This window comes from Coturnix japonica, chromosome 21, assembly GCF_001577835.2.
Source record: "Coturnix japonica isolate 7356 chromosome 21, Coturnix japonica 2.1, whole genome shotgun sequence".
In the NCBI taxonomy this organism is placed as follows: domain Eukaryota; kingdom Metazoa; phylum Chordata; class Aves; order Galliformes; family Phasianidae; genus Coturnix; species Coturnix japonica.
Genome location: NC_029536.1, coordinates 4,899,961 through 4,926,775, shown reverse-complemented (window position 1 = coordinate 4,926,775; position 26,815 = coordinate 4,899,961). Strand labels below are relative to the sequence as shown.

Genomic DNA, 26,815 nt, shown 5'->3' with positions numbered 1-26,815 from the left:
AAAAATGCTTCTTCACTAAAGGAACAGTTGGTTAGGACAGAATTGAGCCTGTTTCAACTGGAGTAAAACTTGATATTTATTGAAGACTACTTGGGACAGTCACAGTGGACAGATGCTACATAAGGCCTCACTCGCGCATGGTATAAGACCATTGCTCTAGTGGAGCATACAGCAGATCCCTGGTCAGCACTACCAGTGTGCAATGGAGATGTCCTGTTTAAGGCAAGAACTGGATTTGTACGAAGAGCCGACTGCAGTCAGCTGTATCCTACCCCCAGGGATTCTCTGTAATGAAACCTCTACTCACTCTCACACATGAGTGTACACGGGAACAGGCTCTGGCTCCACATTCCAAGTCAGTTCTATATACACCGGTAAGAGCACTTGAAATAAAGAGGCAGCAGCTGCTCTACATTCATCCAGAAGGCCAGCTGAAGAGACTGGGCTATCAAGGTATGAGTGGTGAGAGATCTTACTCCGCTGGAAGATCAGATGAGGCTTGAAGAAAAGGAAGAGTTGAAATCAGGTGCCTTTGTGGGCTCGTTCTTCTACATAAAGCTGCATCTGGAGGAGAGAAACAAGTATCAGTTTCTGCTTGACAGCCAGATGGAGAACAGTCTAGAGTTTGTACCTTCCCTCGTTAACAAGGTTTCCTGTTTTAACGTGAGAAGGCTTCACAGTACATGCAGTTTCAACCACCTCTCAGGCCAGAATGCTCTGCTCACCTTTAAGATATCAGATGTCATAGTTTTCAGTGGGATAAGCCGGGGGTCATGCATGTGCACATCCTGTTCATCAGCCAGAATCCACGGGAAATCCTAGGGCAGGAACACAAGGATCTTTATGTACTAAGAGGTGAGCAATAAGGTTAAACCTCATTGAATCCAAAATTCTTGAATTCCATTTTGTTTTTTTGCAGCTTCTTTGTGAAAAGGCAGTCAAAGACACTACTTACCTTTATCACCTGGATCTTCTCCATGTTGCGTGTAGCAGCCTCTCGTGTGTGAACCAGAACTGTGAAGGTACAGCCTGTAAGAGAAAGGGCAGGCTGCAGATCAGGGGACAACCATCAAGAAGCTCAGACACTGCCCTGTAATCATCTCCCATTGAGCAAGTCCACATCACTGGGCTGTATGCACCTGTTTACCTGGGGGGTTGTTGTCCAGCACAGCATCACACACGCTTATCTTCAGGATGAAGGCACGCAGTAACTGCTCCACGTGGGACAGCAAGGACTCTGAACTGTTGAGACAGCAGTTGTTAATGGCACACAGCAAAGTACCAGGAGGGCCTGGAGCAGCAACTAAGGACACGGTGGTTGGATGCTGTGAGAAAACAGGGGAATGGAATCTTTACCTAATGGAAAGGAGAGGTGGCTGGGTGATTTCGAAGACAAATCTCTCCACTGGGTGGTGCTCTTTATCCAGGATTACTACTACAACTTTCTCCACGTCGTTCTGGAAGAACAACTGCAGTTAGAGAAGGCCCTTCCTTAAAATAATCTGTCCCCTGCCCCCAGTTTGTTTCACTTCTGGTAGAATGTGGTTATCTGCTGTGGAGCAGCGCCAGCAGTTATCCGAACCTTGAGCCCTGTCCTACTTCTAAGCTCTACATGCAGTACGATGTCTGCAGAGAGAAGAGAATGCAGGATGTGGGATGCCAGCAAGGTTTGCAACGTGTCATGTGGTCACACTTTTCTCTCACAAAAGCTCGAGTTCAAACCACCTCTGCCTTCTGGCTAACAGCACAGCACTCTAACTGTTCTCCTGCCAGATGGGAGCTTCAACTCAGCGTTCTGCTTTCTAATACATTTAAGTTCACGTGTAGGATGAGCTTATTGAAAACACAGAGGTTGATCCTCACGTTTATATGCATTAGAGGTAACTGAATGCCAGTATTCAGCAGCATGCTCTGACTGCAAGGAAGGATTAGGCGTGTTTTTATTCTTGATTAGCAACTTTATAAGTGAGTATATTGTGTATGGTAAGTATATAAATAAACACTTTGAGATTACAGCGATATTTACATACTTTTATTTCTATCTAAACCACTTGCAGTACATTTTCCCACTACAGGTCCATGGTAAGATCATACCTTCTCAAGCAGTGGCTTTACACAGTGCAACGTGTCCTGGATGTATTGATTGAGCTCTGGGTGGCAGGACATCTGTAGCAAAGAAAGCAAACAGTCAGAGCTGCGTTCTGATGCCATCCAGAACAGCACTAAGAAGGAAGATCTAAAGACAAGATCTCTGTTTCCTAGGGAGCATGCCTTAGTGTTCCATCCCTGCACACAGCTGGGGAAGCATTGTGCTATTAACAACCACAATCTGCTTGTGCTGTGAGTACTGCTGTGTTCTCAGCTTCAAGAAGGTCTCCTACCTGGACGGGTACGTTGTATTTTTTCCTCTTCTGAAAGATCCCAATAGGGTAAACTTCTCTAACATATAGGATGAGATGAACGGCCACTTCGAGAAATTCTGAGAGAACATCTGCAACAACTGGAAAACAGAAGTGAAAGATGCTGAAGGCTGCAGTGACACCATGTTCATAGGATGTTTCTAAAGACACCAGCATGCATCTCATCTCCTTCCTATAGCTGTGGGAAGTTTAGGGCTGGAGCATCCAGCACTCAGTATAGCACAAACACGTTACCTTGCCCAAAATTAAGGTCCTGTCGTGTGAGCGTGGTCATCTTGCCCAGAACCTGAAAAGCATCACAAGAAGAATGTTTAACCTCTAGCTCCTATGGTCTCCTATGGCGCTCGGGGGGTGCTTCACCTCCTTAATGCCAAGTGACAAGCACAGGATCACAGCCACCATAAACCCCAGGGGCTCACTGTGAAAGATCCAAGCACGGGATCAAAGATCACCAGTCAGGTAAAAAATAAAGACAGCATCTTTTTGTGAGACCCTCAGTCTCACACCTCACATTGTGAGCTTCTCATCCAGGGCAGGATTTATGCTTCCCATTGACAATTCACATCCCACACATTCCCCTGCTGACCGAGTCTCTTGACAAACCCCATAATTCACCTAATGTGGAATCTATCCTGCAGGAATCTGTGACAAGGGCAGCACATTCAGCAGCCAAATGGAGCACTGTGTATCAAAGCAGCTGGAGCTCAGCATCCCAACAGGTCGGTACCTTGTGCATGTGTTAGGCTGCAACATGCAGAACTGCTGAGTGCAGGTTTTAATGTTTCATTATTTTCTTTATACTCTTTGCATGCATTCAAACTAACACTAACATGTCCTTAAACACCTCCAGGTCCACAGAGCTCTCAAGCCCTGGTCACTCCGATCAGCTGCCAATCAATGAGACATGGTTTTCAGCCCTCTGATGAACTGCTTCATATAATAGGGAGGTAACAGCTTCTACCTTTCTTTATCAAAGTCTTAGGCTGGAAAAGAGCCCTGGAATCACCCAACCCAACCCACCCCAATGTGCCCAATGCCCACATTCCCACACTGAACCCCATGGATGGTGACCCCACTGCTGTGCCAGCACATCCCCGCTCCTTCCGAGCACAAACCCTCCCTAACATCCCCCCTGCTCCAATTTAAGGCCCGTAATTTCCAATTTAAGATCCGGAGCTGAGGCCGACCCCACCTCTCCACAGCCCCCAAACAGAGCTGAGCACAGAACGGCCACCGTACGTTGACACAGGCCAGGCTGCCCTCAGCCTCCTGTGGGCTGTGGACCCTTCTACTGCACAGACCCCTCACCGCTCCCCTCCTACAGCCTCAATATTGCTCCCACCACCCTCCTCCTCGTCCTCGCCCGCCGCCGTTACCGTCCCGTACCGCTCAGCTCTCCCGTACCGGCCCGGCGCTGCTGGCGGCGCACGCGTGTGACGTCACCTCAGCTTAGAGCGCCCCCTTGCGGTGGGAGGACCGCGCCCCGTGTCACCGCTCGGTTCGGTCCCCGCTTCCCCCCGCGGGGTCCCGGCTGCAGCCTCGGTCCGTCTCGCCCCGCAAGTTGCGGGGTCCCCCCGCCTTTATCCCCGCCTTTATCAGCTCTCCCTCTCGGTCCCCATCCCCCCGCACGATGCCCCGGGTACAGCCGTGCACCCCCGCAGCGCTCCGTGCGTCCCCGCCCCGGGCACCCCGCGCCCCTCCCACCGCCCCGCAGCCCGCGGGGTCCCGGCGTCCCCGCTCCGGCCGCACATTCCCCCACTGTCTCTGCTCGTCTCCTCCTCCTTCACCTTCTCCTCCTCCTCTTCTTCCTTCGCGGTCCGCACACCCCGGCACAGCCCTGCCCTGCTTTGCCCTCAGCCGAGCACAGGTAAGCACCGGGATGATGGGGGCTGCTCCTCTGAGCCGCTTTCCCTTTCCTTTCCCTTTTGCTTCTTAGGGATGGGGACACTTTCTTCGGGAGGAGACAAAGGCTGAAGGGATCCAGGGTTGGGGCAGAGTGGACAGCGCCGGTGCTGGAGGGTCCCCGTCGGGAGATGCGAAGTGGCCGAGGGGTGAATGAGGCTGATCCCTCCTTGGTATTTATTGTGTGTTCGCGTTCCCCCGAGTGCCCGCGGGTTGTTCTTTGCGTTTCTTGCTTTGCTAAAAGTGAGATCTTGGTTGGGAATTAAATCAATTTGGCATCGGTGAACGGCTCGTTGCGGCCGGCAATTCATCATGTGGGGTTTAAGTGACGTTTATCCGATTCACACCTGGAGCCGTCCGTCAGCATCGGTGGAAATGGGTCTGTGTTTCCATCTCCTCTCCTTTCCATCTCATCTCCTTCGCCCCACGCGTTCGGGTTCAGAGTGAGAATTGACAGAGAGAGGAAGGAGGCTGAGAGCAGCCCGGCTCTGTGCTGCTCGGGGGACACATCGCGGTGGGGATGGGGCCAAATCTTAGAATCACAGACTCAATTTGGGCTGGAAAAGAGCTCTAAGATCAACTCCAACCCCAACCATCCACACCGCGCCCTTTCCTTGAACACCTCCCAGGACGGTGACCCCACACCTCCCTGTGTCACTGCCTCTGTGTGCCCCTCTTTCCCCGTCCCACCGGCAATGCTTTCCAGTTGGGTGAGCGATGAGCTCTGCTATTGATCGCGTCTCATTTGTCACCGGGTATTGTGCGGGAAGCCGGAGAGTCCTCTCTGCTACGCCGACAGCAAGCGACTATATCTCAGATGCTAATCTCAGACTCATTGCTATTTTAATCTCATTATTGGGCAGAGGAGGCCCTGTTTGATAGCGGGTCGCTTGTGATGGCTGTGTCAGCCGCTCCGTGAGGTCCCGGAGGGGAGTAGAGCAGAGGGTACTGCATATTCATTCATTCCACTTCAAAACAGCGGCTCTGTCCCCTGGGCTGCGCTCTCTGCTCCAAGGGATGCACTGTGTGGGCAGGCACAAGGGAAACGGGGCACAGCTGTGCTTGGGCTGGGATCACCTGGGCAGCAAACCCCAGTCCCAGCCCTTCACTAATGGGGAATGAGGGATATTTGGAGTAGTCTGAATGCAGGTTGCCTTGGGGAGGTGTTTTTTGGAGGTACCTACAGCTGCTGCTGAACCCTCTGCAAGCTTCAGTCAGTGTCCTGTCTTGTGTTCAGGCTGGATGGGGCTCTGAGCACTGATGGAGCTGTGGGTGTCTCTGTTCATTGCAGGGTTTGGACCTTTAAGGCTCCCTTCCAACCCAAACCATCCTATGATTTTCGTGCTGCCATTTGCAATCAGTGCACGGAGCAAATGTGACCGTGGTCCTCCCAACAGCAGAGAGCTGTTTGGTGATGGCAGAAAGCAGCAATCAAAAGGAAAACAGATGTTTTTCAAAGGGTGGTGGGGGTGGTGGGACTCACCCAGCCTGAATATCTGCAGAAGGAACACATCTCCCAGTCAGTAGGGATGAGGAAGATGTGAAGTCAGATGGATCTGTGAGGTAGGTTGGGAGGAGAGGTGACAATGGATGCAGGCAACCTGCAAAAGGAAAACAGCTTTGACCCAAAAGAACAGTGAGCTGCAGACTTGGCTGCTCTGTCGTCCCGAGGATGTGGGAGCAGCAGAAGTTATCCTTTATGAAGTGAGTGTGCAAGAAATGCTGGAGATGAGGAAAGAGATATTATTTGTGCCTGGGGAAGGAAAAGAAAAGCATGCATTTAAAAATTCCCATCTGCTTTTGGAGACCCTAGAAAGCTGGAGGGGACCCCTTTGAAATGGGAGGGTCTCTTGGCAGATTGTGTATGAAGCTTCCCAGCGTTTGCCTCCAGAAACAGAAAACCAGATGGAATGAGACCCAGCAGGGAAGGGAAATCTCATTTATCTGCACAATGCCATCCGCCTGGCTCCAGCCAGCTCTCTGCACATCGGCTACCATGGAGCCTACCCTGGCCATTCTGCTCCAGGCCTTCCCAAGCCAATCCATCACCCAATGGCTCCTTATTTGCAGGGAGCCTGGCACACGAAGCTGGGTTTCTTGTCTGTCATCTGTGCCACACATGCACATACACACAGCACTCGTGTCGATGAACACACGCTTTGTCTGTTGCTGCAGCCTGGTGTTGTCTGGAGTCCAGGAAATCTTTATGCACTGCTGCCAAAGTCTGAGCTTATCAGAGCCAAGGAGAAGCGTGTCCCAGATTACATTGCTTGGGTCTTGCTTGGTTCAGCTCTTGAGCCTAAAAACTGCATCATCTTTGGTCTGGAGTGATAAAGGAACTTGATATTCTGCATTTCCTCTCTGCTGTGATATGAAGAACATGGGTGACAACTTAAAGCCAAGGTTGTGGGGTATCATGGCTTCAGTCAGACGTATGAGTGAACATATGCAATGAATGAACCAATGCAGCAGTGGCAGCTGCTATTAGAGCCTTTTTTTTCCACACCAGGGTGACAAAGCTGCATTTGCAGGGACAAAAAAAGCGTGAGTTCCTGTGGACTGAATGGGTACACATCTGCCTTGCAGGATTACAGACTGAGAGCAGAGTAAGAGTAATAATATCTGTGAGCCCAGAGAAAGAGGCTGCCCATGGGGAAGTTCCCCAAGATGCCAAACAATGTAATTTCTCTTACAGAGTTCTGACCATCCGCTGCCAACCCAAAATAGATCAGAAGTGTTGGCTGAGAGACAGCTCTGCAACTCATTTATCAGCCCTAAGCCCACACCCCAGGTAGCTCCAAGGCCTTATCTTTGCTTTCCACGTTTTCATGTCAATAGGCAGATTTGCTTACTTGAGAAGTAGGTGGCTGGGAATGCTGGGGGTGCACAAAGGAAGCACAAAGTAATGAGGATGCAGATTTGGTGCTGGGGAGAGCTGCAGGAGCAGCCAGCTTTGACTGCTTCCCTTATTGAAGTGCCACCTCTAAGAAGAGGATCCATTTTGGACTTGATACAACATACGTGTTTATTTCTGACATAGGGAATTCTGCCCTGGGTAAGATGTCTTTTGCAGAACAGGTGAATCAACAGTGAGAACGCTGCTGTGCTCTGCATCCCCACACCCTGGGTTGGCTGCTGTTGTGGAGTGGGGTCCTGAGGGAGCTCAGGATGCTGAGGAGCAGCATCACAGCATCGTGCTGTTCTTTGGCTCCTGCTGGAAAGCAGAACTGTGGCTAATGTGTCTGTCAGGTTCGTTATCAAAGGGCCGCTGTCTGTGAGTGAGACTGAAGGCGCTGCCTTCCATTCTCTTTGCACTTTTTCTCTCCTCCTGGCGTTTTGCCTATAGATGAAAAGGTAAGATGCTGTCTGCAGCTCTCTGGGTTGTTCTGTGAGGCCTTGATCCAGCTGGTCTGTGCCGGTTCTTACAGAGAAAACCCCTCAAAAAGACAAAGGCTACAGATGCAGGGTTTGGGTTTTGCTTGGCTGCTATTTGTTACATTGGTGCGAAGCAGGAACTTGAGGTGCTTTGATAATATGCTGAGCTGTCAGTCTGCTTTTCCTTTGTCCCAGGTAGCTGCCAATAAAATGCTATTCCATAGCATTATGCCTGCAGGAAATGAGCAGCCTGGCACCTCCCGGATCAGCCCTCACCTCACACTTAGTTGGTTTTGTGGCTGGTGGAAGGATGTGATTTTCACACAGCTCACGGAGGGAAAGCACCCTATGCTGCCTGCTTCCTTCCAGAGGAGATACAGACTGAAAGTTTGCTCCCAGTCTCTAAGCAATAGCAGAGATGCCTCTGATGTGTAGCTGAGCAGACTTACCTGCTCCCCTTCACAGGTGATATGGAGCAGCAGAGCACTTGGAAGAAGGAATACAAGCCATTGCAATTAGGCAACAGAGTGGTTCACGTGGTGAACAGATCGATTCACAGGCCTGGGGTGCAGGAAAGGTTGGTAGAGGGGGGTAGAGCTGCCCAGATTGAGAGGGATGGTCCAAGAAAGCTTGCACCAAAAGTTTTCTGTTGGAAAGAGCAGGGAGAGAAGAACTAAATTCAAGAAGTCTCTAACCAGTGCAGTGTCCCAAAGCCACATCTCATAACACAGACACAGGGCTGAGAAAAGGCCCGTGAAAATACTCTACTGAAACAGAATGGATGAGAGTGCTCTGCAGCTGCTAAATGAGAGCTTTGGGCTCAGTGTTCTTTGGACTTACGTTACCTTCCCCTGTGCCAGTGTCACCTGGTGGGGCGAGGTGACTTTGCAGGTTTAGGGAGAGAAGACTTGCCATAGAATGTCCAGCCTGCCTTCCTGCCCCTTGTCCAGCATCCCCTGCTCTGCTGACAGCAGCAGATTTGTTTTTCTGCTTCACTGCAGAGATGCAGCCCCAAAACATTCTGTGTTTTCTCTTTCCTTGACCACTTTCAGGTCGTGTGTGTGTGTCCAACTCCTTGAGCTACTCAGGGCTGTTGCTGGTCCTGCGAAGCCACCATCTGCCTCCGGTTCCCTTCCTCTTGACGTCTTCATTGCAAGGCAACCAGCTGTGTTGGGGGTCGCTGCCAGGCAGGCTGAGGATGCCAACGTGGCAGCCGAGTGCCCCAGCCGACAGCTGGTGCTGTGCAGCCCTCAGATGGCAGGCAGTGAGTGGGAGGGCAGGGGGCTGCTCAGCAATCAAAGGGAAGTGTCCTGCTGATTGATGGCCCTCATTTGCACATGAAACTGGGACCTCTTATCCCTGCAGGCCCTGCACGTGGGTCTCAGCTGCCTTAAGCTGCTGTAAGCTGGCTGGCACAGGAGATAACTAAGGAGGGGAAAAACTCTCATCCAACTCTTTTAGGGTGACATCTGGACATCTCAAGTGTCTGAGTTGAATTTTGGCCGCCTTTACGGTTCCTAGAAGTTGGTTGCTTCATTTGTGGTGTCACTCTTGGTTTTAATTGCAGGTAACGCAGAGGGCCCAGGATTATGGCAGCTTCTTCCACCTTCTTCTTTCCGTCTCTTTTTCTGTGTGTGCTGCTTCTTTCTGACGTCACCCTTGCTGTCTCCCTGGACACTGACATGAAGCTCAAAAATGAGAACAACAACCGCCTTCAAAACCAAGAGACGTGGCCTCAGCAGCCCAGGAGTGGGCACCACCACAAGCATGGGTTGGCCAAGAAAGGGAGGGTCCTTGCTCTGCCTGCTAGAGTGCAACCAGCTGGGAAAGAAACCCTCCGAGTGGGGAGTGGAGCTCCAGCCATGGAAGATCTGGTGCCACTCAGCCAGCCAGCAGCACTGAAACAGGATAAGGATAAGGATGTGTTCCTGGGCTTTGAGCTCCCACATGCTGGGCAGGAGAATCAATCCCCTGGGTCTGAGAGGGGAAAGAAGCAGAACCGAGAGCAGCGACGGCACAGCCGCAGGGACAGGCTGAAACACCACAGAGGTATGAGGGGACCAAGGGAAAATAGTGTCAGACTGAAAGTGGGGAGAATTAGATTGGATAGAAGGAAGTTTTTTGCAATAATGGCAGTGAGGCACTGCATGGGCTGCCCATAGAGGTGGTGCAGACACCCAAGGTCAGGGAATGGGGCTCTGAGCGCTGATGGAGCTGTGGGTGTCCCTGCTCAGTGCAGGGAGTTGGACCTGATGGCTTTTAAAGGTCCCTTCAAACTCCAACCATTCTATGATTCGAGCTCTGATGGAAGCCAAGGCTGTTGGCTCACTTTGTAATGGGGGCAAGAAGACGTAGCTGTGGTTGAGCCACATGGGTGTGCGGAGAGCGTGGGGTGTGTGCCTGCTCTGGGGAGAAATCTGCCAAACAAAAGAGGCACAAGAAAAAAGGGAACTCCAGAACTGGAGGTTTGCACTTCTGGCTGTAATTTTCTGCAAATGACCTTGTTTGTCCTATAGGGGAGAGCTCTGGAAGTCCCTGGGACCAGAGGGGTTGGTTTGGGGTGGCCTGCTTTGTTGTTTGTTGGGGTGTTGTTTTTTTGTGTCAAGCAAATGGTTCAATTTAGGATGAAAAAAGCCCAAGCCGTGCTCAGTCTCTCCAATGACTTCAAAACATGACCAGAACTGGAAAGAATAATTAAAAAAGATGAGTTTCTTCTCATCACGACTTGTATTCTTCAATGTTTAAGGCAAGCTATGAGAAAACAACATTACTTTTGCCCATGTGAAATTGCACTAATTGCATGACAGTGCTGTTTGAAGGGTTGCTAAAAGTTTTTGACTGGGACTGCTTCCCTTTGCAGGTCAGCTTGTGGCTGTGTGTCCTCACAGCAGTAAAGCTGTAGTGCTCTTAAAGCCAGGCCATCCGTGCCCATCTGCACCACTTGACAGGCTGGGTGTCAGTCTCCCTGCCTTCCAGCTATCACTCCTCCCTGCATCAGTAAGAAGAGCTCCATTGTCTTCTCAGGGGACTGACTGAACAACTCACGTTAAGCAATATAGAAAGAGCGTGCAACAAAGCTGGCTTGAAGCCTTAATTGCAGACTGCAAAACAGGCCCGGTACCTTTGGCTTAACCTGAGGTCTACACTGAAATTAATTCTTTTATTTCAAGTTAGGTAGGTTCTGATGAGCTGGATAGGAATTACCCACCCTTAAAATGATGCAAGGATGTGTTTCAGGAATTTACAGCAGCTTTAAAACTGGTTTAAGGGATGCATTTTGTATTCCCAATACAAAATACCTTCCTCTGCAGGGAAGGCTGCTGTTGGGCCAAGCTCCCTGTACAAGAAACCTGAAAGCTTCGAGCAACAGTTTCAAAACCTCCAGGCAGAGGAAGCGACCAGCCCGACCCCCACTGTGCTTCCCTTCACTGTGCTGGATGTGGTTGTTTCTACAGAAGAGCCTCCTGTTCTACCAGCCACATCACCACGGTCACAGGTAAAGAGACCTCTGGTAACTGCCCTGTACCTCTGATACAAACAGCAGTGTCCTTTCTAAACACGAGATGGTAAGAATCCCTTGTGGACAAGGTGGGGGTAAGAATTGGGGTCTGAAATGGGAAGCATTGGGAAATGCTTCAGTGTCACTATAGAAGTATAATCCATTGTCTTTTTGGTATCTCGTGGTTTGCAGGCCCGCCTCAGGCAAGATGGGGATGTGATGCCCACCCTAGATATGGCACTCTTTGACTGGACAGATTATGAGGACCTCAAACCAGAAATGTGGCCATCAGCTAAAAAGAAAGGTGCTAAACTCACACTGTTGAGCTCCCCATCCCCTTTCCTACAAGTCGTTCTGTAAGTCTTGGCCTATGGTTAGCACTGGCAGATGTGCTGAGGGGTAAGAGGTTGTCATAGTGGGGAAAGAGAAAAAGCTGATTGTGCTTATGTTCTATTTCAGCATGCTTCTCATTTAGGATGGGTAGTTTGAGGGCAAAGGAAAAAGGGTTAGATAGATTAGTTGAGAAGTAGAGAGGAGGCTGAAGTATAAGGGTTCAGAGCTCAAACTCCTGAAGTTTGAGGCTTTATTTCACCTTAGTCTCCAAAATACAAACTCTAGTGTGGTATTTTCTACCAGCATCAATTCTTTTCCACAGAGAAACGCCGCAGTAAGAGCTCCAATGGTGGAAACGAAACCTCATCAGCAGAAGGAGAGCCTTGTGACCACCACCTTGACTGCCATCCAGGTCAGGATCAGCCTGATAACCAATGTCATGTCCATAGAAATGGCTGAAGTCCAGCCCAAGTTCCACTATAAGTATCCTAATTTTAATGCTGTTCAGGGATGCAGAGGGCAGTTCAAAGATAACATCTGTACCACTGAGCTGATGTAGTTCTAGCAGGGGATAAATCAGCCACGCTCACCCATGCTTTTATATTGCAGGCTCTTGCTGCGACTTGCGTGAGCATCTCTGCAAACCACACAACCGAGGCCTCAACAACAAATGTTATGATGACTGTATGTGCACAGAAGGTGAGCAGCTCCTTACAACCCTGCTTCCTGCTGAGTAGTTGGCTGAGTTGACTGGGCATGGTGTTTACAGACAGCCCTGCTGTTCTTAGCCTTTCCTTGACACCGACTTGCAATGTGACCAATGAGTCATCTGGCTTATCTTGTTTTCTCTCTTGATATCTATCTAACAGAAGAAGCCACTGAAAATAAACAACTCAGTGGTGCTTTGAAGTCCCACACACTATGACAACGTATTACTATCCTTGCTTCACATTACTTTATGCCTAGTGTGGCTTTTCTGAGTTAACTTCAAATGAAGACGTAGCAGTTCAGTAGGTGTGGGCAGGACACAGACTTCTGTTTCTTGAAACTATTTCTGAGAGAATCTACAGCAGCCCTTAATGAGCAGTTACGTTATGAAGATGTTGAAAAGGATTCTTCCAGTCTGAACACATCCAGAATCAGCTCCGGGCACTGGGTCTTGTCTGCCAGAACAAAACTGCCTGCCAAGTTGGGTCACCTGTGTTTAAGGGCCTGGTGACTCTGACCAGGTCACACACCTGCTGCAACCCAGTTAAACCCTGACCGCTTTCCTGGATTTGTAATGTTAAATGATAGTTCTCACCTTGGGTGTGTCATGGGATACTTGAAGGCCTTCATCAGTGGGGATGTTGTGATAGAGGAACCCAGAAAAAAAGCTTTCTGCAAACCTAATGAGCACTGCCTCCAGCCCTGCTTTATATTTAAGCTAGTTGTGTGTTGACGCCGAATGTGCATCCTCTAAAGAGATCCCCAGAGGTATAGGGTCCGGATAAGACAGATAAGATGTTTAGATAAGAACAGAGCTCTGATCTTGCATGCTCTCTTCCTGGGAGGCCTAACTGCCCTGTGGGGGCTGGTAATGAGGGGCAGAAACCCAGCTTCAAGGTAGCCTGGTCTCAACATGGCCTAGGGACACGCACTGCAAACTGCTGCTCAGTGACCTGTGACATTGGATGGGTCTCCTGTGTACAAGTACTCAAGGACAGCTTATGGGCTGTCTCATTATTGCAGCCATAAATCCTCAGCCTCCCCCATTCTGGGGTTCTGGCACTGTTGCTGTCTGTTGTCTGCTCTGGAAGTAAAAAGAGTTTTTTGAGAATGATCAAATCAGTTCTTGGCATGAACTGCAGTAATCAGATCCTGGGCTACTGAAAATCAAGGCTTTCGTGTGAGTTGTTTGCATGTAGGCTTTCTTCCATCTGGCCTACCTGCCTTGGCATTCTGTTGGAACAAAGTCAGACAGTAGAATCATAGAATGGCTTAGGTTGGAGGGAACCTTAAAGATCATTGAGCTCCAACCCCCTGCTGTGGGCTGGTTGCCCCCCACCAGCTCAGGCTGCTCAGGGCCCATCCAGCCTGGCCTTGGGCATCTCCAGGGATGGGGCAGGTGCCTCCAGGGCAGGCATGACAAAGTAAATCAGTACCAGAAACAGATGAGTTAACCTGACCAGAGGCTCCCATTGCCTTCCACTGCCATGGCAGACTATGTACTAAAGGGTTTTTTAACAAATAAAATACCTTCCCTTCCCCCCCCCCCCCCCCTCCCTCTAAGTATTCATCAGTGCTATCTTTGATAGTTTTCTTCAGACCCTGTACTTCTAGAATCCAAAATAGAGGAAGTGAAGGAGATGAGCAGTGAGCTTTGGATCAGACCTCCCAGTGATGGCACTTCAGTCCCTTCCCTCCTCTCCTAAAGCTTCAGAGAAACAAATAGCAAGGGGAGCTCCCAGGCCATCAGTGCTGCGCAGTGTGTCTGTGGTAATTTCCCGACGGAGAGATCACTTAGACAGTAATGGGAAGTAATAGGGGGAAACCAAGCAGGGCTTCCATAAAATCACTGGAAACAATTGGGATAATTCATTGGTATTTCAAAAAGCCAATGAAGCCTTCTGCCAGAGCCAATGAATCCCAGACCAGACCAGTGAGCCAAGCAGAATAGCAGGGCCCAGAAAGCAATGTACCCTGCCTATGTGAGGCATTTCTCTGCCACCTCATTTGACATAGACCAGGCTTTCCAGTACTGGGGCTGGCCATGCTGCTGCAGGTTCTGTCATGGGCTAAGGCTGGGAGCTGTGCTCAATGTTACTGCTGCATTAAGCCATGGCTTTACCTTCTCACCATGCCTGCTGTTTGCTGCTGTTTTTCTTTTTATAGGGCTACGCTGTTATGCCAAATTCCACCGGAACCGAAGAGTGACCCGAAGGAAAGGGCGCTGCGTGGAGCCCGAGTCTGCCAATGGAGAGCAGGGATCATTCATTAACGTTTAGGAGGGTGGGATTTTATCTCCCGCCTGGATGGTCAGTAGCTGGAGTCCAACCGCCTACACCTAGCAGTGAGGATTAGAGACAAAGTCAAGTGAATGATTGAAGCTGCAGGCCAGGCTCCAACAAAACTGAGGCTGGCGTTAACTCTAGAGTGATGTCAGCCTGTTCCATACCAGGACTGTGTTCCTCCTCCCTTCCCTCAGCACATTCCTGCCCTTGATCTGGGTCCCCCCTCTCCCAGTTAGATGGAGATGATCATGATTGCCAGTCTGATGGCACGATATGAAAGATCCTTCAGGTCAAGAGGTGTAGGGGCTTAAGCCTTTCCCTCTCAGCAGCTGCTTAAGAAAGGCAGACACTCCTTTAGGATCAGAGGTTCTTAGAGAATCAGGAGCTCATAGGGAGACGAAGATGATAGCAGGAAGCTGCCTGGGTGAGGAGGGACCCTCTGACAGAGCTCCTTCTCCCCTTTGTTCACTGCTACAGACTGACATTCCCCAGCAGTTACACGCTACCACTTCCTACCTGTCTTCTTCGAGAGCATTCACTCCCACTCCTTCCCTTCTCTCTTGCTCCCATAGAATGACCTGGTTTCTGCAAGGATGTGGCAAGACATCCCTGCCTGCAGCTCTCACTCATTAGTTATCCTGCCAAGTCTGTTATTTTTAATGATTATTTTTAGGAGCTTTCAGGGGAAGTGATAGTTTTCCTAGTGAGCCAAAAGCAAGGTTTTTGGTAACAGGAGATAGGGACGGGCTGTTCCACTGTAGTGAATCCTGTGACATGTTGCATGTGTGTTTCCACAGTGTGTAAATAAAGCTACCATAGATATCCTTTGTGCAACCCTTCTGCTTCTTCAGCTGCACCTGAGGATGGGGCAGGAGCCAGGAGGGCCCAGAGGAGCTGAAATAGTAATTCCAGTGCTTTGGGCAGAGTCCTCCTTACACCGGTTCCCTAAACCCTATTGTGTGCCATTAGGACAGGCAAGTCTCCATTTTGCACTGTTTCTGTCATAGTGTCACTCCACGTTGTGTGCTCACTCAGGTGCTCCTTGGTATAATGGTTTGTGCCTCTGCTATGGTGGCTGCCTGGTCATGACTACAGAGATACGCTGTGAATGTACCAGCAGTTCTGACCCACACGCACCTGTACTGCTGGGAGATGCACAGAGCGATCTGGAAAGGAGGGTTTAGGCAGAGCCTGACGTTCATCTGGCCATAGCTATTTTGATTTCTAATTACAGCATGACAATCTCAGCCTGAAAATTTGGAGTAAGGAACGGTGGCTTGGATACAGCTCTATGCTGTGGCAGCAGGGATGCAGTTTGTTAACCCAGAGAGAGAAATGCAGCCCCTCCCTCAGCACAGATGCAGAACAGTAGGTGGTACTGCCAGTGCTATTGTCAGTGAAAGCATAAAGGGAAAAAGGCTTTAATTGATCACAGTCAATTGCAGAGCTCTCAAATCCCAGTCTGTGTGACAGCAATAAGAACCACATGCACAGTCTTTTATCAAAGGCAGGTTTTGATATTGCAGTGCTTTCTGATATCAGAGCCGTGGTCTGTGTTGGAAAAGTGCAATTAAAAAAGCTGGACATTTGGCAGGGATCTTTATCCGTGGTGGTGCAGGTATTTGTGGCCCCACATCCTCCTAGTGAAAATTGAGTTAATTATAACAAAATGAGCCACAAGATTATTGGATTGACTGCTCAGATTGGAGTTTCAGTAAAGAGAGCTCCTGGGTGAGACTCATGCTTTCTGAATTGAACTGTGATGCTGCAGAGGAGAAGCAGGCAGGGCGAGCAGCGGGATGTGAGCACACTGCGCTGCCACAGCAGGGTGAGCAGAATCAAGCAACCTGATTTATGTCTCTGCCAGAGATATTACTGACTTCACGGCTGCAGTACCAATGAAAGCTGTTGAGTAAATAATGTGCCGAGATATAGAAAGCAGGATCAGCCCATGCCATAAAACCCAGGGGCAATGTTTGTTCAAGTCCAACCCACTTCTGAGCGCTGGAAAGCTTTGAAGTGCTGCTCTGCTGTCTCAGCAGCACCACAGCGGTGGCAGTGATAGTAACACTAGGTTACATTCAGCACATTTCCCCTTCCTTCTCTGCATCTCCCGATTGCAATGCAGTCGGTGACAGTTCTGCCTTTGGGGATGTTAGCTCTGAGTAAGGCGGAGGGAGACTAATGTCAAGCAAGCCTTGTTTTATGTGTTCTTCTCAGTGGGTCGTTTGAGAAACTCCAATGAAGAATTCACACAAACTCAGCTTCTCTCCTGCCCTCAGCGAGTTTAATCCAGAGCTCTTGGAGGATTTTTCTGTTGTCTTGAAAGGACTTTGAGCCAGGCCCAAAAATACAACAGCGGGGCTCTGTGGAATCATTTTGAAACTTAATTGCATTGCCTGCATACAAGTGAGGTGAATGACAACATGCCACCCGAAGTCCAGCTCTACACAGCTACTGCTTTCAGCAGCCTCACAATGAGTCTGAGGTATACACATCATTTTAAAGCACTCCTCCAAGGGTGAGAATCATTAGACGTGGAAAAGAGAGGACAGAGTGCTGATTTGACATAATCATCTCAGCAGCTGCCTGCTCTGTGAATGCTGCTGAGTGTGTTAGGGATGTTGCTGGCAGTTGCCAAAATGATGACTGCAAGGGAGACAAGGAGGGGAAGCACAAATTAAAACACTTGGGAATCATTATCTCTCAGGTCTGTAATAGCCTGCATTCATTTTAGCTGGGGGGTGTTTGACTGAAACCCTCTCTTCCCCCCCTCCTCCCCTGGTAATTACCCTGTTGTCAATCCATGGGGCGTGAAAGTGCTTCCATTTCAAACCCACGCTATACTAAATTGCTTGTGTCTATATTACTATACTATAGAAAAACACAGGAGTAGCTCTTTTTCTTTTTTTGCCGAGATCAGAAAGGAATCTCTCATTTTATTATATGCCTTATTAATGTAACCCTCCCCACTCCCCAAATCATCTTGCTGTATGTTTCACAGTGAGCTTTCTCACCAGCACTGCAAAATGACTTCAGTGTCCCTTTCAATCCAAATGATGCTTCTGCTTGCTGATTTCCCCCTGGGATCTAAATGGGAGTCTGCAGAGCTGGGACAACTTCTATCTATCTACCCTTCCTCACTGCTTATTCTGAAAGTCTCTATTGGTGATACGGTGCATTTTGTGCAGTGCTGATGCTTTCATTGCTCTTGGCTCTGCAGACAGGACACAACTCAAAGGCACCACGGCAGCTGTGGTCATTAGTTACCTTTAGATTAGACCCCAAGTGAGTGACAAGAAGAGCAGAGCTATGAGCAGTGAGCTTGCCTTTATCTCTGTGGGCTGAATAAGGAGAGCAGGAGCAATGGTAGTAATGCCTATGCTTCCCCACAGAACTGCTATCACCCTACCCACTAAAAGTACGGCATCCTGAACATGCAAAGGAAAGCATTTCTACCTTATTAGCCCCACTTTGATGCTGCCAGGAAGGGAATCAGCTGTGCAATAGGTTTTTACTTAATTTGCACAAGGCATGCTACCCAAACCTTTCATGTAAAGCAGCTAATTGCTGGATATTAATTGCAGTGAGCTGAACTCACCCTAGTTAAGAAAATCTCTGTATTCTGTTTCCAGGCTCTGGGGTTGTCTGCTTCTCCCTGCAGTCTTTAACCTGCTGCTTGTCTTTCTCACCATGTTTGTGATGCTTTGAGCTATCAGGCCTAAGGAAGAGAACAGAGGCAGCGGGTTACACAGAGAGGCAATTTACAAGGTACAGGCAGAGCAAAGCAGACATAAAAAACAACCAACCTCTAGATCCAATAGGTGCGAGAGACGTGCAAATGCATCATGTCTATCACAGCTCTCATTGTTTTCATATCCACGAGATCATTAAGGCATTTCCAAGTCCCCTGAGTCCATGACATACAAGCCCAGAATATAATAAACAGGGCTGAATTAATTGCACAATACATTGATGAACAAAATGAAGTAAAGCACTTCCATTGTACAAGGGGAAATGAATGCTTTGCATTGAACAGCAGTCACATCAATCCAAATTACAGCTCACACCACGTTCATGATAATGGGACCGCCTGTCTCAGTCAGACCAAGTGAAAATGCTGGAAGGAGCAAAGGCTGCCACATACTGCTGCATCCAGACAGTGCTTACACTTAAACTGGGCTGCAGTGGAGGATAGGGCAGATTGAGACTCCCCTTCCCAGAGGCAGGGGCACAAATGGCTTTTCCAAGGCCTGTTTGTGGCTTGGTTGAGAACGTGTGAGTTCAGATCCCCTACTGCAGACAACCTATACATAACCTTGCACTGCACTGCTTGAACTGGATGTGGGACTGAAGGGTGACTCACACATTTCCACATCCAGCTTCTGCAATGAACTTCTGGCTCCTCTCTCATTCTTAGAGGCCCTGTCTTAAAAGTAAATTACAATAAAGAAACCAACCCAGCAAAATGTCATAATCTGTCTGTGAAATGTCATGCTCTGCAAATGGGTCATGCATATACTGGGCAGGGAGGGTTGGAGAGGGTCACCCTTACTTCTTGGTTCTGCTATCCTATTGCTGTATGTGGGAAGAAGATGGCTGTTATAAACAGGGCAGGAAAGGAATTCATAGCTGTACACTGTGGGTTGGGGTTGGTCGTTTAGTTAACAACTTCCCCAGCTCTAAAATGGGAAAAGCCTTCAGAACAAGAGGCGAAGGAGTCCCAATTCTGAATCATAGGCTCCTTAAGGATGGGGAAGAGCTCTGTGATCAAGTCCAACCCAACCCACCCCACTATGCCCACATCCCTCAGTGCCACATCTCCACACTGAACACCTCCATGGATGGTGACCCCATTGCTCCCTGGGCAGCTGCTCCTTCTTTATTGTCCCTAATACCCAACCTGCACCTCCCCTGCTGTGTCTTAAGGCCATACTGTTGCTGTTACAAAGTTCAAGGGCTGAGCCCACCTTGCCACAACCCCCTTTCAGGAGCTGTGAGAGCAATGAGGTCTCTCCCCCAGCCTGACCCATCTCCTTCCCTCAGCTGTTCCCCATAACACTGCGCTCCCACACACAGCTCCATTCCCATCCCTGGACACACTCCATATCCTCCATATCTTCCTCGTCTAACACCTCACAGCCTGACAGCTGAGACAAAAACCCCAACGAGGTTCCCCTCCATGTTGGGATCCACCCCCGGGGCAGGGCGCTGAGGGAGGCGGTGTCCCGGCCGCTCCCGCCTTCCTTCCCTCCTTTGGGCGGCCCCGGGGAGCAGCCCCACGGTGGGAGTCACGGGGCGGGCGGGCCGCTGCCATGGAGCTGCCTGCCGTCAGCCTCAAGGTACGGGGGGGGATATGGGGCAGAGCCTATGTGGGGCTGAGCTGTTGTGGGGCGAGGTGGGTCGGCTGGGAGAAAAGAGTACGGGGGTGGGCGTTGAGGCTGGTATGGTGCCTTGTGTGGAGGCGTGGGGGTGTTTGTGGAGGGAGAAGTGGCTGTTTCTGCCTTTTGTGGAGGGGTTTTTAGTAGGGGTTGTCGCCCAGGTGGGCCCCCCCTCGGCCTTCTACCTCCCAATTCCCCCCTCCATCCCCCAACTGTGATCCTTAATGGGTTTCTGAGGAGGCGAAGTTGGTGCTGGTCAGGGAACTCACCTCAGGAAGGTGACGGCTTTGTGGGCTTGTATAGACCGACAGAAACTGCTGTTCTGTGTTTTAACTTAATTTCTAGGGGGGGAGGGCGTGGAATGAGGGAGGCTGTAAACTTTTGTGCGATGTTTAGTAGAGAAACGGGAAATAAAAGGACTTCGGAAGTTACCCGTTAACTTCAGGAGGAAGCAGCTCCTCACACAGAGGCTGAAATCGGCCCCCTTTGCTCTTCATGTTGCTCGTGAGACTGAAGCCTTTTAGACTCTTTCCCCTGTTTTTCCTCCATTAGTTATACTTTCAGAGCCTTCTAGGGTGATGTGCTGCTTGTTTCCCAGCTTCCCTGTTGGGGTTTTGGGTGCGTTGCTGAAAGCTTTGCAGTTTGGTTGCAGGAGCTAGAAGAAAAGAGATGCTTCATGAATGAACGAGTCACCATGACAACATAAGTAAAATGTTGCATTTCCTCCCTGCTTTTTAGCAAGCATTCTTAAATCTCCTCCTGGGTAAGAGTGATTTTGACCTGGCCAAAGTGTTCTCAGCATTGGGAAGTACCTTTTGTAAAGTACTGGTTAGGGTGGTGTGGTGCTGAAATGGGTTACCCAGAGTAGTTATGGATGCCCCATCCTTGGAGTCATGTTGGATGGGCCCTGAGTTAGTGATTAGCAGCCCTGCCCATGGCAGGGCATTGGATCCAAAAGATCTTTCAGGTTCTCTCCAACCTAAGCCATGCTGCGTTCTGGGATTCAAGGGCTGTAACACAGTGAGTTAATAATTGTCCTGCATCTTTGTGCTGTCTCTGAGTCGTGGCCTACTGCTCTGAAACACAACCCAAAGGTTGGCAAGGTTCTCATTCAGAGAGGGATTGGGAATAACACACTACTTCTATGCATTGGCGTTAACTGGTTACAGTTTCTCTGTGATCAGATGGATAAACCTAATGACAGAAGAAGAAAACTTCCAAAGACCTGCGTGAATGCAGCATTTGTGCCAGATTGTAGCAAAGTCTCAGCCTTGAGGTCCCTCTTTAACCCGCAGGTAGGACTGTAGCATTAATATGGCAGGCCTTGACCTGCAGTAGATGAAGAATTCACTCATGGAGCAGCATCTACTGGCTCAGCTCTGGTAGTAATGCTCAGCAAAGTGTGGAAAGCAGCATCACCTTATTATTGCAGTGAGTGTTTGATGGCTAGGATTGTTGCAATAGCTATTCTGAATCTTGAAATATCAAGTTTGCTTGAGCTTGGAAAAGGCCCTACAATGAATATGCCTGAAATCAGATGTTTTGTTCTCGGGTGTTTTTATGTGCTAGCTCTGGAATCCTAGCATCATTTTGATTGGAAGAGACCTACGTATGTCACCTAGCCCAGCCTCCTGCTCAAAGCAAAGCTAACTTGAAAAGTAGATCAAGTAGATCAACTCAAAGAGTTGGCAACCACTTTGGAGATTATCTAGTGCTGCTCCCCTGCTAAAGCAAGCACCCCAAAGGAGGCTGCAGAGGAAAGCATCCAGGTGGGTTCTGAATACCTCCAGGCAGGCAGAATGAGTTCCTGTACCAAAGAACTCTTCAAAAAAGCAATGTATGCTCTTAGGTATGGATATATCCCCCTGAACAGATGGGAATGAATTCTTCTGTCTCACCAGGAGGCTGCCTGCAAATTATCTCACGTAATGACTGCAGCTTTAAATAATGTTTTTCATTAACACTCCGTTTTCTGTGTGAAAGCATACCGAGACCATCAGCCAATTCCATAGTGCCCTGAAGAGCTGTCAGATAACTCAGACTAATAGCTCGGAAGGAAATGCTTTGTTTTTCTTCCAGCAGCCCCCTGGATTACCAGCCCTTGCTTACCTGACGTTATGCTGGTGATGGAGCCAGCTTCTTAATTTAATAACTGCAATATTGATCTAGACAGCTTAATATATATATATATATAATAAAACCCACTCTGCGTAATTATATTAACTGCTGAGCCTTGAGGGGTCTTGTGAGTGCATAACGTGCAATTAAATACTACCTAATTAAGAATTTCCCTGATGTTGTGATCGTCTCTTGGGTGAATGCTATTTGCATGTCTCCGTTCTTATCCAAGAACATCTTGTATTTTCCTGATTAGCAGTTTCTGCCTGGTCTCTGCGGTGCAATCTGGGAGGAGGGGGAAGCAGCGGGTGGTGCTGGAGCATTTTGTAGGCTTTCATGAGCAATTAAAAAAAATAGTCATTATTAAAAACCTGTTTGAGCAGCGTTTGATGTTCAGGCGGTCTGTGCTGAATGCTCAGCAGATGTGATAGGGTGCTGCAGTGCAACCAGGGCTTTGCCTTATGATAAGATATCTATGTTGTGATATCTTGGCTGGACAGTCCAAGCCATTGCAGCTGCATCGCTCCTTCTGGTTTCACTCACGTCACAGCTTCATGGGTCATTAACTTTCCTGAAGCCACGAGTTCTGTGTGAAGTTAGAGCAGGTGTAGACATTTTGAGTCAATAAATGTGACAGTATTTGGGCACTAGTGTTGTCCCTGGAAGTGAAAAGAGTGGTGTAGCATGGCAGGATTGGGTCTTTAGGTTCCTAGAAGATGACTTCAGGTCTGTTAATATTGGAGCGAGGCAGGTTGGAAGGGGGTAAAGGGGAATTCACAGTGAAAATGCTGGGAGCTGCAGTCATGACAATTCATGGACTTCTTGGTGGTGGGATAGTAGATTGGTCATATATGAGCTGTGCTAGTTTAGTGTGAATTAGGTTGTCTGGCTTGACTTCTGGAGTTCCAAAATCAATAACACATTTAGAAAAGGCTTAAGCATGCCCTGAATCCACTGTCAGCAGTGATGATGACAGCAATGAATGACTACAGTGGAGCACAACAGGAAATACTCAGCAACAGAAGCAGAGAAAAAATGGTTTTGTCTTTGCTGGACCTGTTGCTAGGGTAGTTTTTTGCACTGGTTCCAGGGCACCCTCCTACTCTCTGTCATGGAGATGAGGTGGTATAATTTTATATCATTTCTCCCACAGTTTTCCCACTTGCTGACCTGTCTTCCTCTCTGTTTTTTCCATAGGCCATCATTCTGGTGCACTGGCTGCTCACAGTGTGGTGAGTGATTGGTAACTGGCCTGGCTTGAGAAGAGCTTCCTTCAAACTAGGAATGGGATGTTCTTGGGGAATCGGCACTCCCTGTTCACACCTGTGTGCAAGGAGATCCTAAGGCCAAGTGCCTGTATGGGAGCAGGGATAAATGCAAACACTGCTGCAGGCTCCTTGTGAACTTGGGTTGGGTTTTCTTTGTCTTGTTTGGCAGGGGATGCATGAATAACTCGTTTCCAGCCTCCTATGCTTGGGGGAATTTCAGTGTCCTTGCAGTGGGGATCTGGGCCATTGTGCAGCGAGATTCCCTTGATGCCATCGTGATGGTGAGTGTGAGGGCATTTGCCTTTACCTGGCTGCTCAGGGAGAGGGTGGAGGGCAGAAAGGTTCCTTTGAATCAGTATAGTGATGATCTTCAGCTGCTCCCAGTGCAACAGTGAACAAGTCAAACTCTTCATTTATTTATTCTTGTCTCCCCAAGGGAACCTGGCTTCTACTTAAGCACTATAAACTGTGGTGAGAAGCATTCACTATCCATTATTTTGCTTCTCAGGGGTAAGGCATACTTGGTTCTTATTTTCTGCCTGCTGTTGTCGCTTTCAATGCCAGAGGAGGATTCAGACTATTTAATATGCTTGAGTTAGAGATGTCTTTAGAGATTCCCTTCTCTGATCATTAAAGAAATTGGCAAGCATAAATAAACAACCCTGGAACATACTAGTAGAAAGCGTCCAGCAGATGTGAAGAAAATACATGATGTATGAGATCATACGATAATCTGTTTACCTTGGGGCTGTGTCAGGGGTCATACAGAGGTTTTGTGTTATACAGAGGTGAAAGCATAACTGTGTGAATGCTGATCTTCTAGTAGATAGAACCTATAACTGGCTGTTACTCCTGGTAGTTAATTCCTCATTCAATTCATGTCCTGTTCTCTCTTTCCAGTTCCTGTCCGGCCTGCTGTTCACAGTCCTCACAGACATCATTCACATCTCCGTCTACTACCCTTTACATGCTTATCTCATCGATGCGAAGCGTTTCAGTATGGGCATGGCCATCTTCAGCCTCCTCCTGAAACCCGGATCCTGCTACTTTGTGTATCGAATGTACCGGGAGCGTGGAGGAGAATACATCTTCAACATAGGTAGGTTGCTTCCTCTAGATCAGTGTGGGCCACATCCTCTGATGTTAGAGAAGGCTGCTAGGGAAGAATTGTACCCTTCAGCCTCAACCGTGTGCATCTGGATTCTGCCCCTCTTTCCAAGGAGAAGAGGATGACCTCTCTCTTCCTCGTGTCTGTTCTCACTTTTGTGCTCCTGCTGAGTCTTAGGCCTTAAATTTATATTCTTCCTCTCTTCCCTTGCAGACCTGGAGTCCTCGTCTGACAGCCGTTTTGCCTACAATGGTATTGATGCCACTGCTGTCACTCTTACTCAGTTAACTCAGGTTTTTCCTCTCTTCCTGCATTCTGTGCGCTTCTCAGAAGCCTTTGGGTGTCCTTCTCACTTTGTCAACCTTTTCCTTCTGTGGGGAAGTAAAGGCATCAATCCCTTCTACCTGGGAATTATGCATGTGAGGAAAGGGTGGGTTTCTAACTCTGTGTCCTAGCTATCTTAATTGTTGTGGACTGCTGTTTCCTTACCTGGGAAATGGGACTGACGTTTACCTTCTGCTGCTTTGTGTGGAGGCACTTGTTTTTCCTCCTGGCTGTAGTTGCTAGGAATAATGTGGCAGCCCTGCCAGAGAGAGGTGTTATAGTTGGGTATTCTGTCAGCTTCTTTGCCAAATATTCCTGGTGCTAGTTCATACTGGGGCAGCTGCCAGAGAGTGTTTGCTGTGTGGGAGTTCATCTTGGCAAAACCAGCAGCCTAGTGCAGTTGTCTTTTTCTTTCCTGAGGCTCTGTAGGACAAAGGGTGGTATAACTAGCACTGCAGTGTTTAAAAGCTGCCACTTAGACTGCGTTGGTGTTAGCAAAAAAGATGAGGCTTCTTGTGAAAAGAGGTGGATGCTTGTAGAGAAGGAGAGGCTGTCAGAGGAAAATGGTGGCTTCACAGTATAGTTTGCATCTTGTAATAGAAGAATGTGGATGTTCTCTCCATCAGCTGCTTGGGCAGATGCTGGCAGGTCTCTCTTAGCTGGCTCAGAAGGCCTGTGTGCCATGTCTGTGCCAGTTTTTATTAGCTGCTTACTCTACTTGTAACTCAGATTTGATATCTGTATCCTATAGAAAGTATAGGTGAGTATTCTCCCTTCTCCCCATGCTACTCCAGCACAGGCATGATGTCAGAATCTCTTCCCAGGCACAAGCTGGAATTCACTCACGTAGTATTTTCTTATCCTCTCCTGAAATGTCTTTCTCACAACATTCTCAGTACAAACCATGTGCTGTTGTTTTCTGTTGAACGTGGTTGACAATTTTTCTCTTTTCCTACTAACTGGCATTTTTCTTTTGAACTTAATTGTGATTTTCCAGGTCCTCTGTCTTGTCTTTCTTTTGAAACAAAAGCCCTCTTCACCACTGGGCAGCATCCTCACTGTGTAAAACAAGCCTGTTGTGGTAACGTGGCATGCCACTCAACTTTTGGTTTCTTCTAAGAGATTCCGGGTGGTTTTTTTTGTGCTCATTTTATTTTATTTTTATCAAGCTGGTTCTCTTCTTCTTCAGGTCTCAACCGTGCAGGCCGGGACCGCAGCGCCTATGAGACAATTGATCAGCAGGATGCCTCTCCACTGTGGCCTGACTCAAGCAAGACAGCTCAGCAACCATATTGAGGCCCCTGTCTGCAGCAGAATGGACACCTCCCTCCCCCAGTCCAGCCTTACACTCCTCCCGTGTCTATTCTGATGAAACAAGACCTTCTACTGAGCAAACAGAAGAGGATCTGATTTGACTTTTTCCTTCCTGAAGATTAGACAGAGGGGTTCTTGGAGTGAGTCCGGAAGATCTCAAGTGACTTTAAGCACTGTTTAAGCTGTTTAAGTGCTGTTTAAGCTGTTTGTAATTTCAACACACTGCTTTCCTCTCTCCCCTTGAATCCCTCCTATGTATGTGCAAGTGGATGCACCTTCTGCATTCTACTAAGTCTTGTATTGTGCATCCTCTCTATTCTAAGTAAGGGAGATGCACAGGATGTTCCTGGGCAAGCTATCTTTAACAAGCTTAAGGACTGCCCCTAAAACAACAGTTCAACCCGTTTTGTTGTTGATATGTTTCCAGGAAACATCTGGGACTTCTTCAGGGCTGTTTTTGATGGTGTTTTATAATTAAGATTTATGACCATAACTCCCTGTGCTAGCTGTGGTGGTTTACGTGCAGTTGGGGTTGGTATCAAGTGCTCCTACTGGGCCAGGGAGCATTCACTGATGCTTTTATGGAAGTAAAATGTTCTTCAGGATACTTAATGGCTGCTAAATGTTGATTACATATGTTCTGTGCCTTGAAATGTCCTTTTGCCTTCAGCTGCCTGTCTTAATAGGACTTAAGTGTTACACTTTTCTAAGAAAAACATAAAATGAACACAGTTCTTCTGTGTTAGAAAGAAAAATTACACTGGTCACCCATGTTTCATT

General features: G+C 48.5%; 3 protein-coding genes across 10 annotated transcripts; 2 read left to right on the top strand and 1 right to left on the bottom strand.

The window, feature by feature from the left end:
- Positions 1 to 58: 58 nt before the first annotated feature.
- MAD2L2 (mitotic arrest deficient 2 like 2) lies at positions 59 to 3,901 on the bottom strand. Of its 3 annotated transcripts, none has more exons than XM_015882728.2 (9): positions 3,807 to 3,901; positions 2,655 to 2,706; positions 2,382 to 2,500; positions 2,095 to 2,166; positions 1,357 to 1,457; positions 1,148 to 1,242; positions 956 to 1,029; positions 726 to 818; positions 59 to 564 (listed from the first exon to the last, which is right to left on the bottom strand). In XM_015882728.2, the coding sequence occupies exons 2-9, from the start codon at positions 2,692 to 2,694 to the stop codon at positions 523 to 525; spliced, it is 636 nt and encodes a 211-aa protein (XP_015738214.1). In that variant the 5' UTR covers positions 2,695 to 2,706; positions 3,807 to 3,901; the 3' UTR covers positions 59 to 522. The 3 variants fall into 3 exon arrangements, with proteins under 3 accessions (XP_015738214.1, XP_032304715.1, XP_015738215.1); XM_032448824.1 differs by lacking the exon at positions 3,807 to 3,901 and adding an exon at positions 3,763 to 3,786; XM_015882729.2 differs by lacking the exon at positions 3,807 to 3,901 and adding an exon at positions 3,036 to 3,143.
- Positions 2,843 to 15,347, top strand: DRAXIN (dorsal inhibitory axon guidance protein). 2 transcript variants are annotated; one of them, XM_015882717.1, is made up of 10 exons: positions 2,843 to 2,879; positions 3,059 to 3,139; positions 3,271 to 3,367; positions 4,357 to 4,495; positions 9,265 to 9,746; positions 11,009 to 11,193; positions 11,389 to 11,500; positions 11,852 to 11,941; positions 12,139 to 12,228; positions 14,404 to 15,343. In XM_015882717.1, exons 5-10 carry the CDS (start codon positions 9,287 to 9,289, stop codon positions 14,514 to 14,516), a joined length of 1,050 nt encoding a protein of 349 aa, XP_015738203.1. In that variant the 5' UTR covers positions 2,843 to 2,879; positions 3,059 to 3,139; positions 3,271 to 3,367; positions 4,357 to 4,495; positions 9,265 to 9,286; the 3' UTR covers positions 14,517 to 15,343. The 2 variants fall into 2 exon arrangements, with proteins under 2 accessions (XP_015738203.1, XP_015738202.1); XM_015882716.2 differs by lacking the exons at positions 2,843 to 2,879; positions 3,059 to 3,139; positions 3,271 to 3,367; positions 4,357 to 4,495 and adding an exon at positions 4,099 to 4,287 and having other exon boundaries at positions 14,404 to 15,347.
- A 4,261-nt stretch (positions 15,348 to 19,608) lies between these two features.
- On the top strand, positions 19,609 to 26,793 carry AGTRAP (angiotensin II receptor associated protein). Of its 5 annotated transcripts, XM_032448827.1 has the most exons (7): positions 19,616 to 19,864; positions 21,473 to 21,672; positions 23,219 to 23,253; positions 23,459 to 23,570; positions 24,190 to 24,388; positions 24,611 to 24,649; positions 25,911 to 26,647. In XM_032448827.1, exons 4-7 carry the CDS (start codon positions 23,466 to 23,468, stop codon positions 26,015 to 26,017), a joined length of 450 nt encoding a protein of 149 aa, XP_032304718.1. In that variant the 5' UTR covers positions 19,616 to 19,864; positions 21,473 to 21,672; positions 23,219 to 23,253; positions 23,459 to 23,465; the 3' UTR covers positions 26,018 to 26,647. The 5 variants fall into 5 exon arrangements, with proteins under 5 accessions (XP_015737855.1, XP_032304718.1, XP_015737856.1 ...); XM_015882369.2 differs by lacking the exon at positions 21,473 to 21,672 and having other exon boundaries at positions 19,609 to 19,864; positions 25,911 to 26,023; XM_032448825.1 differs by lacking the exons at positions 19,616 to 19,864; positions 21,473 to 21,672 and adding an exon at positions 19,996 to 21,198.
- The last annotated feature ends 22 nt before the right edge of the window (positions 26,794 to 26,815 follow it).

What these genes read in the sequence shown, in the direction of transcription:
- MAD2L2 (XM_015882728.2), bottom strand. Translation starts at nt 2,694, where the DNA reads ATGACCACGCTCACACGACAGGACCTTAATTTTGGGCAAG. An exon ending in GGACCTTAATTTTGGGCAAG is followed by an intron (nt 2,501 to 2,654) that starts GTAACGTGTTTG and finishes TCTGTTTTCCAG; the next exon opens with TTGTTGCAGATGTTCTCTCA. An exon ending in CCACCTCTCCTTTCCATTAG is followed by an intron (nt 1,243 to 1,356) that starts GTAAAGATTCCA and finishes CTGTCTCAACAG; the next exon opens with TTCAGAGTCCTTGCTGTCCC.
- DRAXIN (XM_015882716.2), top strand. Translation starts at nt 9,287, where the DNA reads ATGGCAGCTTCTTCCACCTTCTTCTTTCCGTCTCTTTTTCTGTGTGTG. An exon ending in CCACATCACCACGGTCACAG is followed by an intron (nt 11,194 to 11,388) that starts GTAAAGAGACCT and finishes CGTGGTTTGCAG; the next exon opens with GCCCGCCTCAGGCAAGATGG. An exon ending in TGACTGTATGTGCACAGAAG is followed by an intron (nt 12,229 to 14,403) that starts GTGAGCAGCTCC and finishes TTCTTTTTATAG; the next exon opens with GGCTACGCTGTTATGCCAAA.
- AGTRAP (XM_032448825.1), top strand. Translation starts at nt 21,088, where the DNA reads ATGGATAAACCTAATGACAGAAGAAGAAAACTTCCAAAGACCTGCGTG. An exon ending in GGTCCCTCTTTAACCCGCAG is followed by an intron (nt 21,199 to 23,218) that starts GTAGGACTGTAG and finishes TTTTTTCCATAG; the next exon opens with GCCATCATTCTGGTGCACTG. An exon ending in CAGCCGTTTTGCCTACAATG is followed by an intron (nt 24,650 to 25,910) that starts GTATTGATGCCA and finishes CTTCTTCTTCAG; the next exon opens with GTCTCAACCGTGCAGGCCGG.